Source organism: Anomaloglossus baeobatrachus, chromosome 6 (genome assembly GCF_048569485.1).
Source record: "Anomaloglossus baeobatrachus isolate aAnoBae1 chromosome 6, aAnoBae1.hap1, whole genome shotgun sequence".
NCBI lineage: Eukaryota > Metazoa > Chordata > Amphibia > Anura > Aromobatidae > Anomaloglossus > Anomaloglossus baeobatrachus.
Window position 1 is genome coordinate 422,409,072 of NC_134358.1, and position 22,353 is coordinate 422,431,424.

The window sequence follows — 22,353 nt, forward strand, 5'->3', positions numbered from 1 at the left end:
ATTGTACATGGCCTTCTTTCATTACAAGCCATCATTAAACATTAGACTCATCTATTAAAACTGTTCCTTCTGTTTGTCATTTTAAAACCAATAAACAATTATAAGAATGCTAAATTAAACCTAACCCATCCAGTCCATTCATTACCTTATTATTCAATCTGCTAACATACATACACATTCTAGACTACCCGATACGTTACAATTGGGCCACCTTCTAGTCAATAATAATTTAGATATGACTCACTAAATAATGAGTCAGAATTTTTCAATTTTTTTCCTTTTACAGCATTATATTTTGGTTTGTCAAATTAGATTTGAATTTATCAAGTTTAAAAAAAAAAATATTAGCAAGCTTACTTCTTTATTTAGTTTGCTTTTCATTCAAACTATTTTTTGTCCCACAAGTGGACGTTAATTTTTGGACTTTAGGTTATTTCTGCTCATTATTGGAGCCCATTGATACAGTATACCTACGGTATGAGCTTCAGTACGTTACTTTATGTGCATATATAATGTGCAGGAAGCTGTTAGGGAATAGTTCAGGGATGCCCAAAGAAGATTTCACATGGGGCTCACAGAGGGGCTTTGCTATGCCCCGACTTGTCACATAACTATTTAGCCTGGGCTCCAGTATTGAGGAGACCCCTCCATGTACTTGCAATGCTCCAAGCGCTATAAACGGTGCATTAGACTGGTTGGACGCCCGGGATCACAGTTTCAGCTGGACTTGGCTGTTGCCACAGAATAGTGGCTTTCATTCACACCTGACGACTGTGGCCAAAGGCAAGGTCACAATATAGTGCCATTTCATAGTTGGCCAGAGGAAAGTTCCAGCCCACCACAACGTCTACCAATGAGGTCAAGCCATAGACTTGCCAATTCCACTTTTCTATTAGCAGCTTAATAACTAAAAGTCATTAGCTTTTTAACTAACAGTTATTTAGAAGGACTGAGCTGGTGTTTTAGACATTTTCTACCTGGCCTGACCTTCCGCACTCCGGTAATTCTCCCAGCTCGGCTGAGTTTAATGTACTGCAGTCAGATTTCACAATGCAGCCAGTGCACAGACGGCTTTACCAACAAGAAATCACAACAAAGACTTTCTGCATCAGGACATGTGGATCCCATCGCTTTCAAGTATTAAGAGCCGCACCGGGGGAACTTCACAGACATTCTTTACATTGTCTCACTGACATAACACAAGTGATGTGTGCTTAACCCACTAATGATCGAGATCAAGCTTACGGCACTACTGTTACAATGGGAATTACATGGCTGGCCTGGCCGGACGATTTATGGTCTTTACTGTAAAATACTTTATAGTGGTATTCACATTGCAGACATTTAGCAAATACCCAAGACCCTTGTTCTTAAATGGGTGCCATGTTTGAAAATGGATGCTGCCGTCAGCCCCTCTAGCACCATTATATGGCTCAGAAGCCGATGCAATAAGCAGCCTCCTTGCCACAGCTAAAACGGTCAGTTGGGGACTCAGAGGTGGCATATGCTTTTTTTTTTTGTAAATTTATATTTACATTATGAAGAAGCAGGACAGTAGCATTGGTTGGTATGGCATCGCTTACCTTCATTCTGTTGTAGCAATAGCAATAGCTGCAGCTATGCTGGAGGGACTTTGTTAAGCAGAAAGCAGTTGGCGCTGTGTGAACTATTAAAGGGAATCTGTCAGCAGGTTTTTGCTATGTAAGCTGAAGACAGCATGCTGCAAGGGTTAACACAGAGAATTAAGAGGATGCCTATCTTTTCAAGGTACCATATGTTGTTTATTTGTTAGGTTTGTTTAAATAAGTAGGACTTTTTATTGCTTGGACTACATTGCCATGCGCACAGCAGTCCGGTACGCCACCTTCTCCAAATGACACCTCACGGTCAATGTACAATCTCTATAGAGAGCCTGGTGTGGGCGGCACAGCTCTAGCTCTCTCAGCTCTGCTACATGGTTAAATCTAAAAGTTCTGATTGTGTCAGAACGTCTGCACCCACTAATCTAAGCGATACATCGTTGGATTCAGGATCTGTTTTGCCTACATTATGATGTTCTCAGACAAGGTAGCAAAAATCTGACAGATTTCCTTTAAGGATTATTCACACGTACAATTGGTGGCACTAAATGATCACCGATCAGCAACTTATTTACTGTTCAGCAGTCATTTACCAGTTCTGTTCATACTGCTGTAGCAATGTACACGGAGCAATCTAGAATAGATCATTCAGTGCACACAGGCTGCTGTTGATCTCGGCAGGTTCTGTTTACACCTAACAATGTGCTGCCGAGAACAATGATCTTTTGTGCAGCAATACATTCATTCGTTGGGGGATCGACTGCCTTTAGGCTATGTGCCCACGCTGCGGATTTACCGCGGATTTTGCCGCGGATTTGCCGAAAATCTGCAGCAGCAGCACTTCCAAGCCATTTCAATGGCATTTTGGAAATGCTGTGCCCATGCTGCGGATTTTTCCGCGGCGGATTTGCCGCGGATTTTGATGCGGAAAAATCTGCAGCATGTCAATTATTGTTGCGGATTTTGGTGCGGATTTTTCCCATGCAAGTCAATGCAAGGTGTAAAATCCGCAAGAAATCCGCAGGTCTGTTCCCACAGGCTCTTTTTCCTGCGGATTTGGTGCGGATCTCGCAAACAAATCCGCAGGAAGTGATGTAGGATAGTTCAGGAAGAGGAAGTTTCACCATTTTGTAGTGTAGAGTAGTGGCAGTGTAGTAGTGTTGTATCCGGACTCTGGATTGCCAGCTAAAAGCAGCTAGTTACAGGCTGCTTGCTTTTAGCTGGCAAAACAGGATCCCAGCTCTTTTTTCACAATTCTTTTTTAAAAAAAAAATGTGCTCCGCTGTATTTTCACTGTCCAGCCCGATGCAAGCAAGCAACTGAGGGCTGTGCTTCTCAGCGGGATAAGGCTGAAGCATTCTCTGCCCCTCCCGCTGAGAAAAACAGTCCTCAGCTGCCCCTGAAAATGGCGGCTCCGTTGTGAAGCGCCATTCTCAGGTGCTGTACCGAGGCTCATCCAGCCGCCCTGATGCATTTGGCTGACTGGGTAATCTGAAGGGGTTAATGCCAGTTTTCTGCAAACTGGCACTAAGCCCGAGGTTCATAATGTCATGCCTGTGTAGACACGGCCATTATGAACCTCCGTTTGGTAATAAAGAAAAGAAAACACTTTTTGAAAAATTTTATTTGAAATAAAAAACACACAAACATCCCTGATTCCCATCTTTATTACTCCCTGAATCCCCCGACGATAATCCATGACAGCTCCGATGTGCACCCGGCTGACCCGGGCACTGGCGTCAGCCGGTCACAGCAGCTGTCAGTGTACGAGATGCTGCACAGCTCTCTTCTGTCTGCTGGGACCGGCTGACGTCCGTGCCCGGGTCACATGAGTGCACATCGGAGCCCGGCACATCAGCTGGTCGGTGTGCAGTCAGCTGACCCGCCCGCGCTCGCGAATTAAGTCAGCTGACGATGTGCAGTCATGTGACCCGGGCACGGACGTCAGCCGGTCCCAGCAGCCGTCAGTGTACGAGATGCTGCAAAGCTCTCTTCCATCTGCTGGGACCGGTTGACGTCCGTGCCTGGGTCAGATGAGTGCACATCGGCCGACTATTCAGCTGTCGATGTGCACTCAGCTGACCCGCCCGCGCTCGCGAATTAAGTCAGCTGACCGGCTGACTTCTGTGCCCGGGTCAGCTGATGCTCTGAAGTCAGCTGACCCGAGCTCAGCTATGAACTGAGCTGACCCGGCCAGTGAGTTCTGCCGCTCCTAGCAGCCGGCAGAGAGCTTTCCTGTGATATTGTCCTGGATTAACCTCTGAGGCTTGGGAGTAATAAAGATGGGAATCAGGGATGTTTGTGTGTTTTTATTTCAAATAAAATTTTTCAAAAAGTGTTTTCTTTTCTTTATTACCAAATGGAGGTTCATAATGGCCGTGTCTACACAGGCATGACATTATGAACCTCGGGCTTAGTGCCAGTTTGCAGAAAACTGGCATTAACCCCTTCAGATTACCCAGCCAGCCAAATGCATCAGGGCGGCTGGATGAGCCTCGGTACAGCACCTGAGAATGGCGCTTCACAATGAAGCCGCCATTTTCAGGGGCAGCTGAGGACTGTTTTTCTCAGCGGGAGGGGCAGAGAATGCTTCAGCCTTATCCCGCTGAGAAGCACAGCCCCCAGTTGCTTGCTTGCATCGGGCTGGACAGTGAAAATACAGCGGAGCACATTTTTTTTTTTTTTTAAAATAACAGTGAAAGGGAACATGGGACCACATTTTTTGGCTATAAGCTGCGGCCACCACCACTGGGTTATTATATACAGCCTGTTAGAATGTAAGAGCCCAGTGGTGTTGGCCGCAGCTTTTCTGTATAAGCACACTGTGAGACTGCTAACAAAATGGATAATGGAGAAGAAAGGAGGGTTGGGACAGGAAATGACACAAAGAGACTTTTTTTTGCCTTCAAAACAGTCAAAGCTTTATTCAGAAACACATTAGAGTACAATGGACAAAATCCGCATCAAAATCCGCAACGAAATCCGCGTCAAATCCGCGTCAAATCCGCGTCAAATCCGCAGCTATGCTAAGGTGCGGATTCTGGGGGAAAGCTGCGGATTTTGAGGCACAAAAATCCGCAGCAACATTCTCTCGTGGACACATAGCCTTAGACTTAAAAATTATTGTAAAACAAGCATTCCAGGAACACTTCTTCACAATAATCATGCAGAGTAAATGGACTTTTAGAGAGTCTGTTTAGTCTATACTATGTGACCTCCGTTTTTTTGGGTGTCAGTTCTCTTCGGTATCCTCCATGTTGTATTCGATGATGAATATAAAAAGTAAATCCGTTAATTTTCCCACAATATCCGAGTGCTGACAATTGTGCTGAAAGCTGCAGGACATTTACTACAAGTCATGTCCATGCCACACAACACTGATGTTATAGTTTACAATACAGCTATCCTGGCTACATCAAGGAATGTCTGCCGTATATCTGAGCTGTAATTGGGGAAATTATATTCCCTGCCGGTGCCCAGCGGAGTACAGAGACCTTCTACAAAAGAACAGAATGAGCAGTAACATCATCACCATATTCTGATGGCGGAATTCTGATAAAAAGCGTAATTTTAGAGAATTAAATTATAAGCAGTCACAAAAGGTATAATGTCTATCTTACCTGCTATAAGAACTAAGTTAAAGTGGAAGGAACAGTAAAGGCCCCGTCACACACAGAGATAAATCTTTGGCAGATCTGTGGTTGCAGTGAAATCATGGACATATTGTTCCATTTGAACACAGCCACAAACCTGGCACTGATTGTCCACAATTTCACTGCAACCACAGATCTGCCGCAGATTTATCTCTGTACGTAAAGTGGCCTTAAAATGAACTCCCAATATAAAGCCGGAACAATCTCTGCACACTTAAGGAGAACCAACCACCAGGATTTTGCTATATGAGGTAATGGCAGTGTCATCCTGTCCGTAAGATGCTGAATCCAGGCATACCTGTTATAGAAAGATCAGATGCTTGGTGGATGAAATATCTTTAATCAAAGTTGCAGAAATGCACTGCACTGTGACAGGGCGTGGGTCTTTGTGGATCAGGTCCTCTCTGTAAAGTCCTCCTCTGGCATCCTCGGGACTAGCCGCATTTTTTTTTTTAATATCGTGCCGTGCTGCCATTGCTGCTGTTGGTGGTGTGTGCCCATTGCCACAGTAATTCTGTCTTCATTAAAAGGGTGCCAGAGTCCGTGCATGCGCATACTGCAATATCTGGCACCATTTTATTGAAGATACAGCGGCGAAGACAATGAGAGGCATTGGCGCGTGTGCAGAGTTATTAATTTTTTCACATGTGTGCACACGCCCCTGCCGCTCAGTCTTCACCAGTGTCTTCAATAAAATGGCGCTGAAGATCGTGGAACATCCAAGTGTGGGCTCTGGCGCCATTTTATTGAAGAGCTATATCCTGTGGCATTGCGCATGCGCAGTCAACAACAGCAATGGCAGCATGGCGTGAAAATCAAATAAAGAAAAGGGGGCAAGCCAGGAGGACACCAGAGAAGAAGGAATAGACATTGAGAACCCGACCCACAAACGCATGCTTCTGTTGCACACATCAATCAAAGTGCAGGGCATTTCTACAGCTTTGATTAAACACAAGCATCCGATCTTTCTATAAAATGAATGCCTGGGTTCAGCATCTTACTAACAGGATGGCACTGACTTTACCTTATATTACAAAATCCTGGTGGTTGGTTGATTTTAACTAGAATTTTATTTCATATATCTCCAAATGTTAGGATAGTAAAAATATTTTACATTCATAAGTAATTTATATTGCAAGTTCTAGTTATAATATTTGCACTATGTTTTGTTGTTTTAGAACGTTACATAAAAACAATTTTATAACATATCTTAGAAGAAAAAAAACACTCTACATACTGCTTCCCAACAAGGACTGACTATTTTCCAAGTCCTTAGAGGGGTATTCCCATCTCCAAGATCCTATCTTAATATATAGTAGGTGCAATGATAATAATAATAATAATAATAAATAATAATATTAGCAAATTCCTCCAATTAGAAATGTAGTATAGTTCTCCTGATATAGCCATATCTTTTACCTCATGTGCAGGGCATTGCAGCTTAGGTACGTCCACTCATACAGTCACAGTTAGTTGTTCATGGTCGTAACCATGGATGCACAAGGTAAAATGCCCTGCACATGAGGTAAGAGACATGGCTATATCAGAAGAACTATACTACATCTCTAATTGAAAGTATTTGATATTATTATTATTACACCTACTACATATTGGGATAGGAACTCTGAGATGGGAATAACTCTAATGGCCACTGTCTACACATTGTATGCGCCCACATCTAAATACGCATTCGTGCACACACTGTCTGTATGGCCACCTTTACTCCGTTGTCTTACCTGGTATTAAATAGAGCTGCCTTGACCGCTATTGAAATGGTGTCAAACAGGTTTCCGCCGCACTCCAATAGCTGCAAGACACGACCATGATATTATATTGCAGGTTCGGACTGTATTAGAATCCATTACTTCATGAGAATAACACTGCAGAATACAGATGTTTTACGCTTTTTGGGACAGAGACATGAAATGACATCACTCATACAGCGCCAGTCACCAATGCACACAATGAACAATTAGTCAGGAGGTAATTAGTAATGTTAATGCTCTTGTAATTGCCAACTGCTTAAATCAAGCCTTTCATTAGAGAACAAAGATGTGATTTACAAGAACTTTAATTACTGGAAATTAGATGTTTGTTGAAGGATAAAAGGCATCAGATGCAGACGGAGAAAAGGGGAAATTTGCTTGTTATTGCTTCACTTAACCAGCAAACGAAACACAGAAATGTCCTCTATAGTTCTGCCTATGTGGAAACTTAGCATAACACTGGCATACAGAAGATTTGCATAAAAAGTCCTACAGCCATGTAGATATTTCCCTTTGTCTGTATTTTTCTGCATTTCCAACGAATGTTGAAGTCATGAAAAAGCTGGTGTGATATAAAAATGGCTACAAAGAGAATAGGAGGGGGATGCGGCTGCGGCACCTCTTTTCTTTTCTGTAGTGCCTGACCATATGAATCTTCAGGTCAGTGTGATTATTACTTATTATTAGAGCACCATTGACTCCATGCTGCTGTACATGTGATAGGCTCACATACAAATTACAATCCACAAACTGAAAATGACCGACAAAGGGGAGAGGGCCCTAAATTTTGGCCTTACAGTCTACAGGATAATAGGGAAGGGGATAGCAGGTTGGGGGGGTTGTAGCCACTCCGGTGCTGGAGAGGTCATTGAAGGCCGAAAACTTTCAAGATGAGATGGGTTTTCAAGTTCCATCTTAAAGTTTGGAATATGGTGGAAAAATGGGATGCGTTGGGGTACATAATTCCAGAGACTGGGGGATACTCGGGAGACGTCTTGGAGGCAAATGGGTGAGGAACACACACACACACAAACGTGTGGAAGACACATGGAGGTCTTGGGTGGACAAGAGATTAAGAGGTCAGGAGATTAGTTTGGAGATATAAGGAGGAGAAAGCTTTTGGACGGCTTTGTAGGTCACCGTTCGTAGGATGAATTGGATAAGCTGGATAATTGGCGCAAATGGAGGGATCTGCAGAGGGGAGACATGGAGGAGTAGTGAGGAGAGCGGTGGATTAGTTGGGCAGCAGAGTTAAAGGGAATCTATCACCAGGTTTTTCTCCCCCATCTGAGAGCAGCATAATGTAGAGACAGAGACCCTGATTCCAGCGATGTGTCACTTACTGAGCGGTTTGACGTCATTTAGATAAAAATCAATGTTTTTTCTGCTGCAGATCTAGCAGTTATACAGAGCTCATGAATATGCTGGACTACCTGGCAGCAGGACAAGTAGTCCTCTAATGATAATCTACTGCTGATTACATAGGGATTTTATCAAAAATACACTAAGCAGCCCAATAAGTGACACATCGCTGGAATCTGGGTCTCTGTCTCTACATTATGCTGCTCTCAGATTAGGTGGCAAAACCTGGTAACAGATTCCCTTTAAAGGGAACATGTCACCAGGATTTTTCCTTATAAGTTGAGGCCACCACCAGTGAGCTCTTATATACATAATTCTTGAATAATATATACAAGTGCCAGGCCGATCTGTATAACATAAAAAAGAACTTTTATTATAAATTACCTGCGGGAAGAGGGAAGGGTCCGATGGGCTTCGCTGGTCTCGATCCGACGCCTCCTCTCTTCCTTCTATCACCATCCTCCTTCATCGCTCCGTGTAGATGACACGTCCTACGTCATCCACAGAGAGTCCGCCATTGCACTCCTGTGCATGCGCACTTTGATCAGCCCTGCTAAGGCAGAGCAAAGTACTGTAATGTGCAGGCACGGGGAAAGGTTATAGACTGCCCATGCACACTACAATACTTTGATCTGCCATAAACAGGGTACATCAACGTGCACCTGCGCAGGACCGCAATGAGGCGTTCTGTGTGGATGACGTAGGATACATCATCCACACGGAGCAGGGACGAATGATGGCAACTGCACAGGATGAAGGAGGTGCCAGACAAAGACCAGTGATGCCCATTGAACCAGACCACCCCCTAGGTAAGTATAATAAAAGGCATTTTTTACTTTATACAGAGAAGCCTGAACACAGATCTATACAGTATTCTAGAATGCTGTATATGAGCATACTGGTGGTGGTCGCAGTTTACAGGGGAAAATCCTGGTGACAAGTTCTTTTAACAACGGACTGGAGTGGTGCAAGTGATAGCAAGGAGGCCTCAGAGGAGGATATTGCAGTAGTCGAGCGGGAGATGATGAGGGCATGCACTAACAATTTATTAGATTCATGGTTGAGTTAAGGACGGAATGAAGAAATACTTTTCAGCTGAAGACGGCAGGAGATGGTCGGAACTGTGTGAAGGCTTGCATTTTACGTACCAAGCTGTGTGTGTGTATACATATATCTAATATATATATATATATATATATATATATTTAATTATATCTATATATTATTATATCTAATATATATATATAATAAAAGTGTGTGTGTGTGTGTATGTATATATATATATTACACACACATATATACATACACACACATTATATATATATTTATATATATATATATATATATATATATATATATATATATATATATATATATATATATATATATTATATATATATATATATATATATTATATATATATATACATATATATACACACACATACATATATACACACACATGCACACTGTATATTTATTTATTATCACGATGTAATGCATGGTTTAAACAACTTCATGTTTTGATAGATTAGCCCTGTACACCAAGTGTGTGTTATTTATTTCTTTAACATGTGGGCGATTTAAACAATTTTTTTCTCTCTTTTCCATATATAAAATTGTTCACTTTTTATTTTTCAGTCCCCTTAAGGAACTTGTACCTGGGAATAATTTATTACCCAATTCTACACTGTGCAGAATTATTAGGCATCCTCATGTAGTATACAGCCCGCATATAGCACAATGCAGACCTAGATAGCATTAGGCACCTTTATATAGTACACAGCCCGCATATAGCACAATACAGACCCATGTAGCATTAGGCATCCTCATGTAGTATAGAGCCCGCATATAGCACAATGCAGACCCAGATAGCATTAGGCACCCTCATGCACACTGTGTGCAGAATTATTAGGCAAATGAGTATTTTGATCACATGATAATTTTTATACATGTTGTTCTACGCCAAGCTGTATAGGCTTGAGAGCCAACTACCAATTAAGTAAATCAGGTGATATGCAACTCTGTAATGAAGTGGGGTGTGGTGGAATGATATCACCCTATATAAGGTGTGCTTAATTATTAGGCAACTTCCTTTCCTTTGGCAAAATGGGTCAGAAGAGAGATTTGATGGGCTCTGAAAAGCCCAAAATTGTGAGATGTCTTGCAGAGGGATGCAGCAGTCTTGAAATTGCCAAACATTTTAAGAGTGATCACCGAACAATCAAGCGTTTCATGGCAAATAGCCAACAGGGATGCAAGAAGAGTGTTGGGAAAAAAGGCGCAAAATAACTGCCCATGAATTGAGGAAAATCAAGCGTGAAGCTGCCAAGATGCCATTTGCCACCAGTTTGGCCATATTTCAGAGCTACAACGTTACTGGAGTATCAAAAAGCACAAGGTGTGCCATACTCAGGGTCATGGCCAAAGTAAGGAAGGCTGAAAAACGACCACTTTTGAATAAGAAACATAAGATAAATCATAAAGACTGGGCCAAGAAATATCTTACGTCTGCTTTTTCAAAGGTTTTATGGACTGATGAAATGAGAGTGACTCTTGATGGGCCAGATGGATGGACCAGAGGCTGGATCAGTAAAGGGCAGAGAGCTCCACTCCGACTCAGACGCTAGCAAGGTGGAGGTGGGGTACTGGTATGGGCTGGTATCATCAAAAATGAACTTGTAGGACCCTTTCGGGTTGAGGATGGAGTGAAGCTCAACTCCCAGACCTGCTGCCAGCTTCTGGAAGACAACTTCTTCAAGCAGTGGTACAGGAAGAAGTCGGTATCGTTCAAGAAAAACATGATTTTCAATGCTCACCACATGCATCCAACTACTCCACAGCGTGGCTGGCCAGTAATGGTCTAAAAGATGAAAAAATAATGACATGGCCCCCTTGTTCACCTGATCTGAATCCCATGGAGAACCTGTGATCCCTCATAAAATGTAAGATCTACAGGGAGGGAAAGCAGTACACCTCTCGGAACAGTGTCTGGGAGGCTGTGGTGGCTGCTGCACGCAATGTTGGTCATAATAGATCAAGCAACTGATAGAATCTATGGATGGTAGGCTGATGAGTGTCATCATAAAGAAAGGTGGCTATATTGGTCACTAATATTTTTGGGTTTTGTTTTTGCATATCAGAAATGTTTATTTCTAAATTTTGTGCAGTTATATTGGTTTACCTGGTGAAAATAAACAAGTGACATGGAAATATATTTAGTTTTTATTAAGTTGCCTAATAATTCTGCACAGTAATAGTTACCTGCACAAATATAGCCAAATCTAAAAAAAAAAAACCATTCCAACTTCCAAAAATATTAAGCTTTGATATTTATGAGCCTTTTGAGTTGATTGAGAACATAGTTCATGATCAATAGAAAAAAAAAATCCTCTAAAATACAACTTGCCTAATAATTCTGCACACTGTGTATGATACTGTAAGTCTCCGGTATTGCAGTATATAGTAATGCCGTTTTTTTTTCAATTAAGCCTACCTCGAGCATATGCTCAGGTTGCGATACGGACTTTCAGGGGGTCCACCGCTTTCCTTTTAATACATTGACTACATGAGATCATGTTGCAGAGGGGCAGATGGTTGCCACCTGAATGCAGTTCGTGATTGACAGACATTTCAATTTGTAAACAGCAGCGATTGGAGGATGCTATGGTCACTGCTGTTAGAGGAAGATATTGGCTGTCTAACACAGTCGGCGACTGCCCAGTATAGAGTGAGCTCAGCTCCTGCTCCTTTCACCCCACCTGTGATTAAAGTCTAGAGCTGAACTCTTTTCACTAAATCGCAATAGTAAACTAAACTATACACAAAAAAATACAGATACGGGCCATACACAAACGAAGAAGACGAGTCCTTTAAAACAAAATATCATGTCTGTCACACTGCACTCACACTATGACAGTAACACAGAATCACAGGTATGATTGTATAAAGAAAACTTGGTATGAGTGTATAAAGTTATGTGCGTTTTGCACTCACCAGCACGTCCACATACAGGACCCAGCAGTGCTCACCGGGCAGAATGCAGAGGGATTCAAGGTCAATGCTGCTCTTGTTCTCAAATATTTTGTACAGCATGAAGGCAATCTCCGTGCCAAGCTCGTCTCCCCCACGTCCTTCAAACTCTGGAGTGGCGTTAGCAGAACTAGAAAATAAAATGTGATACATTCCTTTATAGCTGAAAATGTTGGAAAAGTGTATTCCCCTTAAAGCACCACTCCAGTGTTTGTTTTTACAAGGCTGGAGAAATGCTTTAACCCCTTCACGACCATGGACGGATATATCCATCATGGAGCGTGTCCCGTTAAGCCCCTGCCGCGGGTAGGCGGCGGCGGTCGGCACACATATCAGCTGTTTTCAACAGCTGACATGTGTGCCTGCTAGCCGCGGGTGGAATCGCTTCCACCCGCGGCCATTAACCCCTTAAATCTCGCTGCCAAAGTCTGGCAGCAAGATCTATATGCGCGCGGCCATGTTTTTTACTTACCGCCACCCCCACCGGAAGTCACGTGCGTGAACACGTAACTTTCGGTGGTTGCCATCGTAGCACAGGGTCATGTGATGATGCCTGCAGCTATGAAGTTTCACTTTCGTTTTCCCTCGGCTATGAGCAGAGAGAAACAGAAAGTGACTGAATCTGCTGTTTACAGCTGTATAGTTGTGATCAGCAGATAGATAAGAGAGATCGGATTGCTGATCGCTATAGCCCCCTAGGGGGACTAGTAAAATAAGAAAAATAAATAAAAAGTTTTAAAAAATAAAAACAAAAAACCTAAAAAGTTCAAATCACCCCCCTTTCCCCCCATTGAAAATTAAAGGGTTAAAAAATACATAAATATACACATATTTGATATCGCCGCATTCAGAAATGCCCGATCAAAATATAAAATCAATTAATCTGATTGGTAAACGGCATAGTGGCAAAAAAATTCCGAACGCCAAAATTACGTTTTTTGGTCGCAAGTTTTACGCAAAATGCAGTAACAGGCGATCAAAACGTAGCATCTGAGCAAAAATGGTACCATTAGAAACGACAGCTCGAGACGCAAAAATAAGCAGTCACTGAGCCATAGATCCCAAAAAATGAGAACGCTACGTGTTTTGGAAAATGGCGCAAAACGTGCGCCACTTATTGGACAAACATGAATTTTTTTAACTTCTTAGATACAAGTAAACCTATACATGTTTGGTGTCTACAAACTCGCACCGACCTCAGGCATCATACCCACACACCAGTTTTACCATATAGTGAACACCGTGAATAAAACATCCCAAAAACTATTGTGCCATCACACTTTTTTTGCAGTTTTTCCACACTTGGAATTTTTTTGCTGTTTTCCAGTACAGCATATGGTAAAACTTATGGTTTCATTTAAAAGTACAACTTGTCCCGCAAAAAACAAGCCCTCATATGGCAAGATTGATGGAAAAATAAAAAAGTTACGGCTCTCGGAAGAAGGGGAGCAAAAAGCAAAAAAACGCAAAAACGGAAAGTGCCCCGGGGCTGAAGGGGTTAAATGCAAGCCTCCTGTCCCTAGCGTTATACTACCCCCTCCGGCGCCTTCATACTTTTTCAGTGCCACTCTGGTCCGGTAGTGCCATCTTATAACTGTAACTTTTGACTGGCTCAAGTCACAAGTTACATCACATGCTCTCAGTACACCTCTATGACAGCCACAACGAGACTCTGAGTTACACTGATTTGTTACCACCGGTATGCTACATGAAAACACTGGAGCTGCTGGCATGTCACAAATCCCAGGATGCCGACAGGAGTGGCAGGGATATAAGATGAAGCCGCCGGAAGAGGAGTATAATACAGGTGCAAGGGTCTTAGAATTAAAGCACCACTTCAGCTATGCAAAAAAAAAAATACACGGAGTGGTGCGTTAATAAACGATATACACTACAGTTCAAAAGTTTAGGGTCACTTAGATATTTCCTTATTTTTGAAAGAAAAGCACTTTTTTTTTTCAATGAAGCTAACATTAAATTTAACAGAAATGCACTCTATACATTGTTAATGTGGTAAATGACTATTCTAGCTGCAAACATCTGTTTTTTAATGCAATATCTACATAGGTGTATAGAGGCCCACTTTCAACAACCACCACTCCAGTGTTCTAATGGTGCATTGTGTTTGCTAACTGTTAGAAGGGTAATGGATGTTTAGAAATCCCTTGAAAACCCATGTGCAACTATTTTAGCACAGCTGAAAACAGTTTTGCTGATTAGAAAAACTATAAAACTGACCTTCCTTTGAGCTAGTTAAGAATCTGAACCATTACATTTGTTGGTTTCATTAAACTCTCAAAATGGCCAGAAAGAGAGAACTTTCATGTTAAACTCGACAGTTCTACTTGTTCTCAGAAATAAAGGATATTCTATGCGAGAAATTGCCAAGAAACTGAAAATTTCCTACAACTGTGTGTACTACTCCCTTCAGGGGAGAGCACAAACAGGCTCTAACCAGAGTAGAAAGAAGTTGGAGGCCCCGCTGCATAACTGAGCAACAAGACAAGTACATTAAAGTCTCTAGTTTGAGAAATCGACGCCTCACAGGTCCTCAACTGGCTGCTTCTTTAAAAAGTACCCGCAAAACGCCAGTGTCAATGTCTACAGTGAGGAAGCGACTCTGGGATACTGGCCTTCAGGGCAGAGTGACAAAGAAAAATATCTGAGACTGTATAATGAAAGGAAAAGATTAATATGAGCAAAGGAACACAGACATTGGACAGAGGAAGATAGGAAAAAAAGTGTTATGGACAGACGAATCAAAGCTTGAATCACACAGAAGAACATTTGTGAAACGCCGAACAACTGAACAGATGCTGGAAGAGTGCCTGATGCCATCTGTCAAGCATGGTGGAGGTAATGTGATGGTCTGGGGTTTCTTTGGTGCTGGTAAAGTGGGAGATTTGTACAAGGTAAAAAGGATTTTCAATAAGGAAATTATCACTCCATTTTGCAACGCCATGCCATATCCTGTGGACAGCGCTTGATTGGAGACAATTTCATCCTACAACAGGACAATGAGCTAAAGCACACATTCAAATTATGCATGAACTATTTAAAGGAAGATGCCGGCAGCTGGTATTCTATCTGTAATGGAGTGGCCAGCCCAGTCACTAGATCTCAACCCTATTGAGCTGTTGTGGGAGCAGCTTGATCGTATGGTACGCAAAAAGTGCCCATCAAGCCAATCCAACTTGTGGAGGGGCTTCTGGAAGCATGGGGTGACATATCACCAGATTACCTCCGCAAATTAACAGCTAGAATGACAAAGTTCTGCAAAGCTGTAATTGCTGCAAAGGAGCATTCTGTGACGAAAGCAAAGTCTGAAGGAGAAAATTATTATTTCAAGTACAAATCATTATCTCTAACCTAGCCAATGTCTGGACTATATTTTCTGTTCATTATGCAACTCATTTGATAAATAAAAGTATGATTTTCCATGGAAAAGACAAAATTGTCTGGATGACCCCAAACCTTTGAACGGTAGTGTATCATAACTTAATGATTGGGGATCTGACCTTCTGGGATCCTCACCCATTTAGAAAGCACAATTTATAGTATGCAGTATGATTCCTATGATCCAGTATCAATGCGAACCTGACAGACGCTGGATTATTGGATAGTGAAAGAAATAAAATTAAAAACAAAAATTCACTTTTGTAAACTATATCTTTTTGCTCCGACTTGCGGCAATTTTGTCAAGAACCACAATTTATCATATGATGGATTAAAAGGGAATCTCTCAGTAGGATCAACCCTCCTAAGCCATCTAAATGGGCACGTAGGTCATAGAAAGTTTAATAAAATGATTCCTTGATATCTGCGATCCGATGTCTTATTTCAGAGAAACCCACATGATTCTTATAAGTATGGGCCAGACACCAATCACTCTGAGAATCTGTCTCCAAAGCTTATTTTAAATGAAACAAGGTGTTACCTGTGTGAGACATGTAATAACTGACAGTTCTGATCTCACTGCAGAACTGTGTATAGTTATAAAAGCACAAAGCAGAGCAGAAGTGAACTTTGTTTCATTACAAACACATTTGCATCTACAATTCTCCTCACAGTGCTGTTGGCTCAGAGCTGAGCCTGATTATAACTAACATGACAGCAGAACTGAACATTGTCTCATTACAAACACAACCAGCACATTTGCAGTTGTCGTCTCTCAGTGCTGTCCGCTCTGCTGTCCTAACCTTCCCCCACGCTGGTTGCCTCTGAGATGAAACCTAATGCTCTGAGAGGAAAGCAACTACAAATGTTTTTGTAATGAGACAAAGCTCAGGTCTGATCTCACAGCAGGCTGCGTGTGATTAAGATCACTATAACAGTATGCCTGAAGATTTCACCAATTTGATAAGGTGTTTTATGCAACTTACTAAAACTGCAATGTAGTTTTATCCCGTAGCTTTGCATAATTTACATATGCTAATGTAGCAGGACTAGTCAGTGGGTCATTTCTTCTCTGTGGTGGTCGTCGCAGGTGATGTCAGTGACTTAGCCACATGGGTTTGTGTGTTTGTATTGACAGTTATCAGAGAGCAGCAATACACACCCTTGTGGTCGGCACAGTGATCTCAGTGATCTCTAGTGGCCCCTGCACTGACTTAGTTGCTTCAGCAGATCCTCCATCTCCTGTTGCGTGGGCGTCCTGCTCCGATACTCCACTGCCGGCCTCTTTATATACACATCACCATGTAGCCTCCACGGAAACCCTGCACTTCCCGATGCAGAAGGCAAACCCTTGCATCCCGCAATCTCACCCTGCACAGACCATGCCCTGCACCACATGGCACAGTCACCTTCAGGTCACGTGATGTCTGCACATTGCTGACCACCCTCAACATGACATGTGTGATGTGGGTGTGTGGTTTCTCTCCTCTCCCCTCCCTCACCATCACGCTGGTGTGGGAGGGCGGAGGTAACAGCTAGCGCTTGCACAGTGCTATGTTGACGTGAACATAGCACTGCAGGGGCGCTGGCTTGGCTTCGGCCAGAATGACGCGTTCAGCATTATATAGTGAATGAATGAGCGAACAGAAGATTATTGGTTAAGTCTGATAAGGGTCTTATTCAACCAGAGTTCAGCTCTGACTTTACCTAAGCAGCTTCAATGCTGAATGCATACCTATTGTTGCTAGAGGCAACCAGAACGATCTTACTGTAAGTCAATACTCATAAATGAGGCCTCAGTACTTTACAGTGGCTATAGGCAACCAGAATGTTCTTACTGTGAGGTAAAACTCATAAATGAGGCTCCAGTTACTTCTGCAGAGGTTTACTTTAAAAAAAAAAAAAAAAAAAAAAAAAAGTTAAGTAGTCACTTTGGCCATTCAAACAGTTCCATCCTGGCTTTGTCCAATCAAACGGTTGAGTCCTGGCTTTGGACAGATTCATACAAACCGTGGGCAGCATGAATCAGAGCCTGGCTGTGTGACTGCAGTCATGAATATCCGTCTCTGAAATGCTCCAGACTTTTAGAGAAAATATTATTTCAGGATACGGCTGGGAATTATAGGGAGAGACTGGTCCGGCACCGGGCCTATTCAGCTTTCCGCCATGTCTTTCCAGGTGATTGACAGGTATCTCCCGTGTATACATCAGCTGTCAATCATCCCTAGAGGTGCTGAGAAAAGCCAAACTAGCATCTTCTCTGCCTATAGCCCTCTGCCAGCTCCTCAAAGTATATTTTTTCTGAAACCGCAGAGCATTTATACCTGGCTGCATCAATCAGGTGACAGGTTCCCTTTCATCATCTCCACATCTTGATCCTTTCCTGATGAACTGTCCCGCACTGCACTGCCACTAGATGACTTCTCCTGGCCATCCAGCATTAACAAGCTATATACTATTCTAAGGGTCTTTGCTGCACACATAATGAATCCATCCTGTGCCCCGCATTCATCTGTTAGTAAGTGAAGTCAGACTCCTCAGATGTGCAGATTCTGGGTATAGCAGGCTTATTTACGGCTTTCCACGAAGAGGATGATCTTCAGAGGTGGCAAATATACCCCATGTGCTCATAAGAGCAAACAACTTCTTATACAATACAACTGTTGCAGTAAATCATTTAAGGCTCCCTGTTTTTGATCATTTACATCATGGAAAAAAATCTAAATTTTCCTCTTTGTGGGTTATGCAATCTTGAACACACAATGGATCTTTAAAGAAGCCTAGTGGAAAAGGACGCACTTCCATCTTACACCAGGAACACCTGAATAAAACCGTTAAAGGGGATCTCTAATGGACATGTGTCACCTATTTATGGACAAGCACCACTAGGGATACCTAGAAAGTGCAGAGCCCCACTTCCTTCTCACAGCAGGGCTGCAGTACTGGTCCAGCGCCATACTTCAAAGCATAAAAAACTATTAACCCCTTCACCCCCGGCCACTAAAACACCCTAATGACCGGGCCATTTTTTGCAATTCTGACCAGTGTCACTTTGACAGGTTATAACTCTGGAACGCTTCAACGGATCCTGGCGATTCTGAGATTGTTTTTTCGTGACATATTGTACTTCATGTCAGTGGTAAATTTAGGCTGATATTTTTTGCATTTGTGAAAATTTAGGAAATTTTGCGAACATTTCGCAATTTTCAAACTTTGAAAATTTATGTCCATAAATCTGAGAGATAGGTCACACAAAATAGTTAATAAATAAACTTTCCCACTTGTCTACTTTCCATCAGCGCAATTTTCGAAACAACATTTTTTTTCGTTAGGAAGTTAGAAGGGGTCAAAGGTCATCAGCAATTTCTCATTTTTCCAACAAAATTTACAAAAGAATTTTTTTTAGGGACCACATCACATCTGAAGTGACTTTGAGAGGCCGAGGTGACAGAAAATAACCAAAAGTGACCCCATTCTAAAATCTGCACCCCTCACTCTGCTCAAAACCACATCCAATAAGTTTATTAACCCTTTAGGTGCTTCACAGGAACCAAAGCAATGTGGAAGGAAAAAATTTAAATTTTACTTTTTAACACAAAAATGTTACTTTAGCCATAAAATTTTCATTTTTACAAGGGAGAAAAGAGAAAGTGCACCCTACAATTTATTGTGCATTTTCTCCTGAGTACGCTGATACCCCATATGTGGTAAAAATCAATTGTTTTGGCGCATGGCAGAGGTCGAAAGGGAAGGAGCGCCATTTGAATTTTTGAACGCAAAATTAGCTGCACTCATTAGTGGACGCCATGTCGGGTTTGAAGACCCCCTGAGGTGCCTAAAGAATGGAGCTCCCCCACAAGTGACCCCATTTTGGAAACTAGAGCCCTCAAATAATTTTTCTAGATGGTTGATGTGCACTTTGGACACCTGGGGGCTTCACAGAAGTTTATAACGTTGAGCCGTGAAAAGAAGAAAACATTTTTTTACCACAAACTGGTTGCTTCAACTAGGTAGCTTTTTTTTTCACAAGGGTATCAGGAAAAAATGCACCATAAAATGTATTTACATTTTCTCCTGAGTACGCAGATACCTCATATGTGGTGGAAATCAAATGTTTGGACACATGGCAGGGCTCGGAAGGCAAGGAGCACCATTTGAATTTTTGAGTGCAAAATTAGCTGCACTCATTAGCGGACGCCATGTCGGGTTTGAAGACGCCCTGAGGAGCCTAAACAAGGGAGCTCCCCCACAAGTGACCCCATTTTGGAAACTAGAGCCCTCAAAATTTTTTTCTAGATGTTTGATGTGCACTTTGAACCCCTGGGGGCTTCACAGAAGTTTATAACGTTGAGCCGTGAAAAGAAGAAAACATTTTTTTACCACAAACTGGTTGCTTCAACTAGGTAGCTTTTTTTTTCACAAGGGTATCAGGAAAAAAATTCACCATGAAATTTATAGTGCATTTTTCCCTGAGTACGGCGATACCTCATATGTGGTGGAAAGTAATTGTTTGGGTGCATGGCGGGGCTCAGAAGAGAAGGAACGCCATTTGACAGCAAAATTGGTTGGAATAATTAGCGGACGCCATATCACGTTTGGAGACCCCCTATGGTGCCTAAACAGTGGAGCTCCCCCACAAGTGACCCCATTTTGGAAACTAGACCCCTCAAGGAGTTTATCTAGATGTTTAGCGAGCCCCAAGGGGCTCCACAGAAGTTGATAATGTTGAGCCAGGAATACAATTTTTTTTTTTCACCACAAAACTCTCACTTGAACCAGGTAGCTTTTTTTTCCACAAGGGTATCAGGAAAAAATGCACCATAAAACGTATTGTGCAATTTCTCCTGAGTACGGCGATACCTCATATGTGGTGGAAAGTAATTGTTTGGGCGCATGGCAGGGCTCAGAAGAGAAGGAACGCCATTTGACAGCAAAATTGGTTGGAATCATTAGTGGACGCCATGTCACGTTTGGAGACCCCCTATGGTGCCTAAACAGTGGAGCTCCCCCACAAATTACCCCATTTTGGAACTAGACCCCCTCAAGGAATTTATCTAGATGTTTGGTGAGCCCCTTGTACCCTCAGGGGCTCTACAGAAGTTGATAACGTTGAACCGTGAAAATTATTTTTTTTTAACCACAAAATTTTTTGCATCCATCAGGTAGTTTCTTTTTTTTTTTTACAACAGTATCAGGAAAAACTGCACCATAAAACGTATTGTGCAATTTTTCCTGAGTACGTAGATACCTCATATGTGGTGGAAAGTAATTGTTTGGGCGCATAGCAGGGCTCAGAAGAGAAGGAACGCCATTTGACTTTTCAAACGCACAGACTGCAGGACGCACGGTCAGATGAGATACAAAAAGCATAAGGGATACAGAAAAAAAGTCACGCCAAAAATTGACCATGGATGCAGATACGTTCTGTGCATCCCTGATCAGCGCTTGGCGGGACGCACAGACGGATGCGATACAAAAAGAGTCGGGGATATGGAAAAAAGTCACGCCAAAAATTGAGCAGGGATGCCGATACGTTATGTGCATCCCTGATCAGCACTTGGCGGGACGCACGGACGGATGCGATACAAAAAGCGTCGCAGATACGGAAAAAAGTCACACCAAAAATTAAGCAGTGATGCCGATAAGTTAGCAGCATCCCTGATCAGCGCTCGGCGGGACGCACGGACGGATGCGATACAAAAAGCGTCGGGGATATGGAAAAAAGTCACGCCAAAAATTGAGCAGGGATGCCGATATGTTATCTGCATCCCTGATCAGCGCTCGGCGGGACGCACGGACGGATGAGGTGTAAAAATGGGCAGAAAAAAAAAAGTTATACTCACAGTACCCAGAGGATTACTGACCAGAAGAGCTGCAGGAGGAACAGATGGCAGAGAGATGGACGGCTTTACAGGAGCAGCAGGCAGGACGTTGGGAGATCAGCAGAATGCCTAGGAAGGACCCAGCGATGGAGGCAGATGTGATCGGGCCAGTTAAGACCTCGGACGACTCGATGAAGACAGGTAAGGGCAGAGGGGGAGAGGGCAGAGGGGGAGAGGGCAGAGGGGGAGAGGGCAGAGGGGGAGAGGGCAGAGGGGGAGAGGGCAGAGGGGGAGAGGGCAGAGGGGGAGAGGGCAGAGGGGGAGAGGGCAGAGGGGGAGAGGGCAGAGGGGGAGACCGGAGAGGGAGCTGCAGAAGCAGAATAGAGATAAATGGGGGAGGCAGTCAGATCGCGGGGGGAGCAGATCGGGATGTCGGGGGGGATGGGACAGATCGCGGGTGGGGCACGGGCAGGGGCCATCACGGGAGCGCGCAGGGGGCACCACGGGAGCGCGTATGGGCTGCAAGGTGAGCACAGTACTCACGTGCAGCAGGAGCGGTGACCTCAGCTATGGCGGCAGCAGCAGTGGCGTGGTACCACAAGTACCAGCCACTGCACGCTGCAGACATGTTGGGGGAGGGCTCGCAGGCCAGCACAGGCCTGGGGAGGGCGGCCACTGGCAGATCAGACCGCCCCACTGCACGCTGATTGGAGCGATTGCGCGTCATAGCACGATCGCTCCAA

At 43.1% G+C, this 22,353-nt stretch overlaps 1 protein-coding gene across 1 annotated transcript in view; it reads right to left on the reverse strand.

Moving 5' to 3' along the window:
* The window catches only part of EXOSC7 (exosome component 7), a 53,728-nt gene that overhangs the window by 10,594 nt on the left and 20,781 nt on the right, over positions 1-22,353 (reverse strand). Inside the window, exons 4-5 of the mRNA XM_075316619.1 lie at positions 12,357-12,522; positions 6,970-7,040 (exon numbers count right to left, since the gene is read on the reverse strand). Of these exons, the coding sequence (XP_075172734.1) occupies positions 6,970-7,040; positions 12,357-12,522 (237 nt within the window). The remainder of the gene's footprint in view (positions 1-6,969; positions 7,041-12,356; positions 12,523-22,353) is intronic.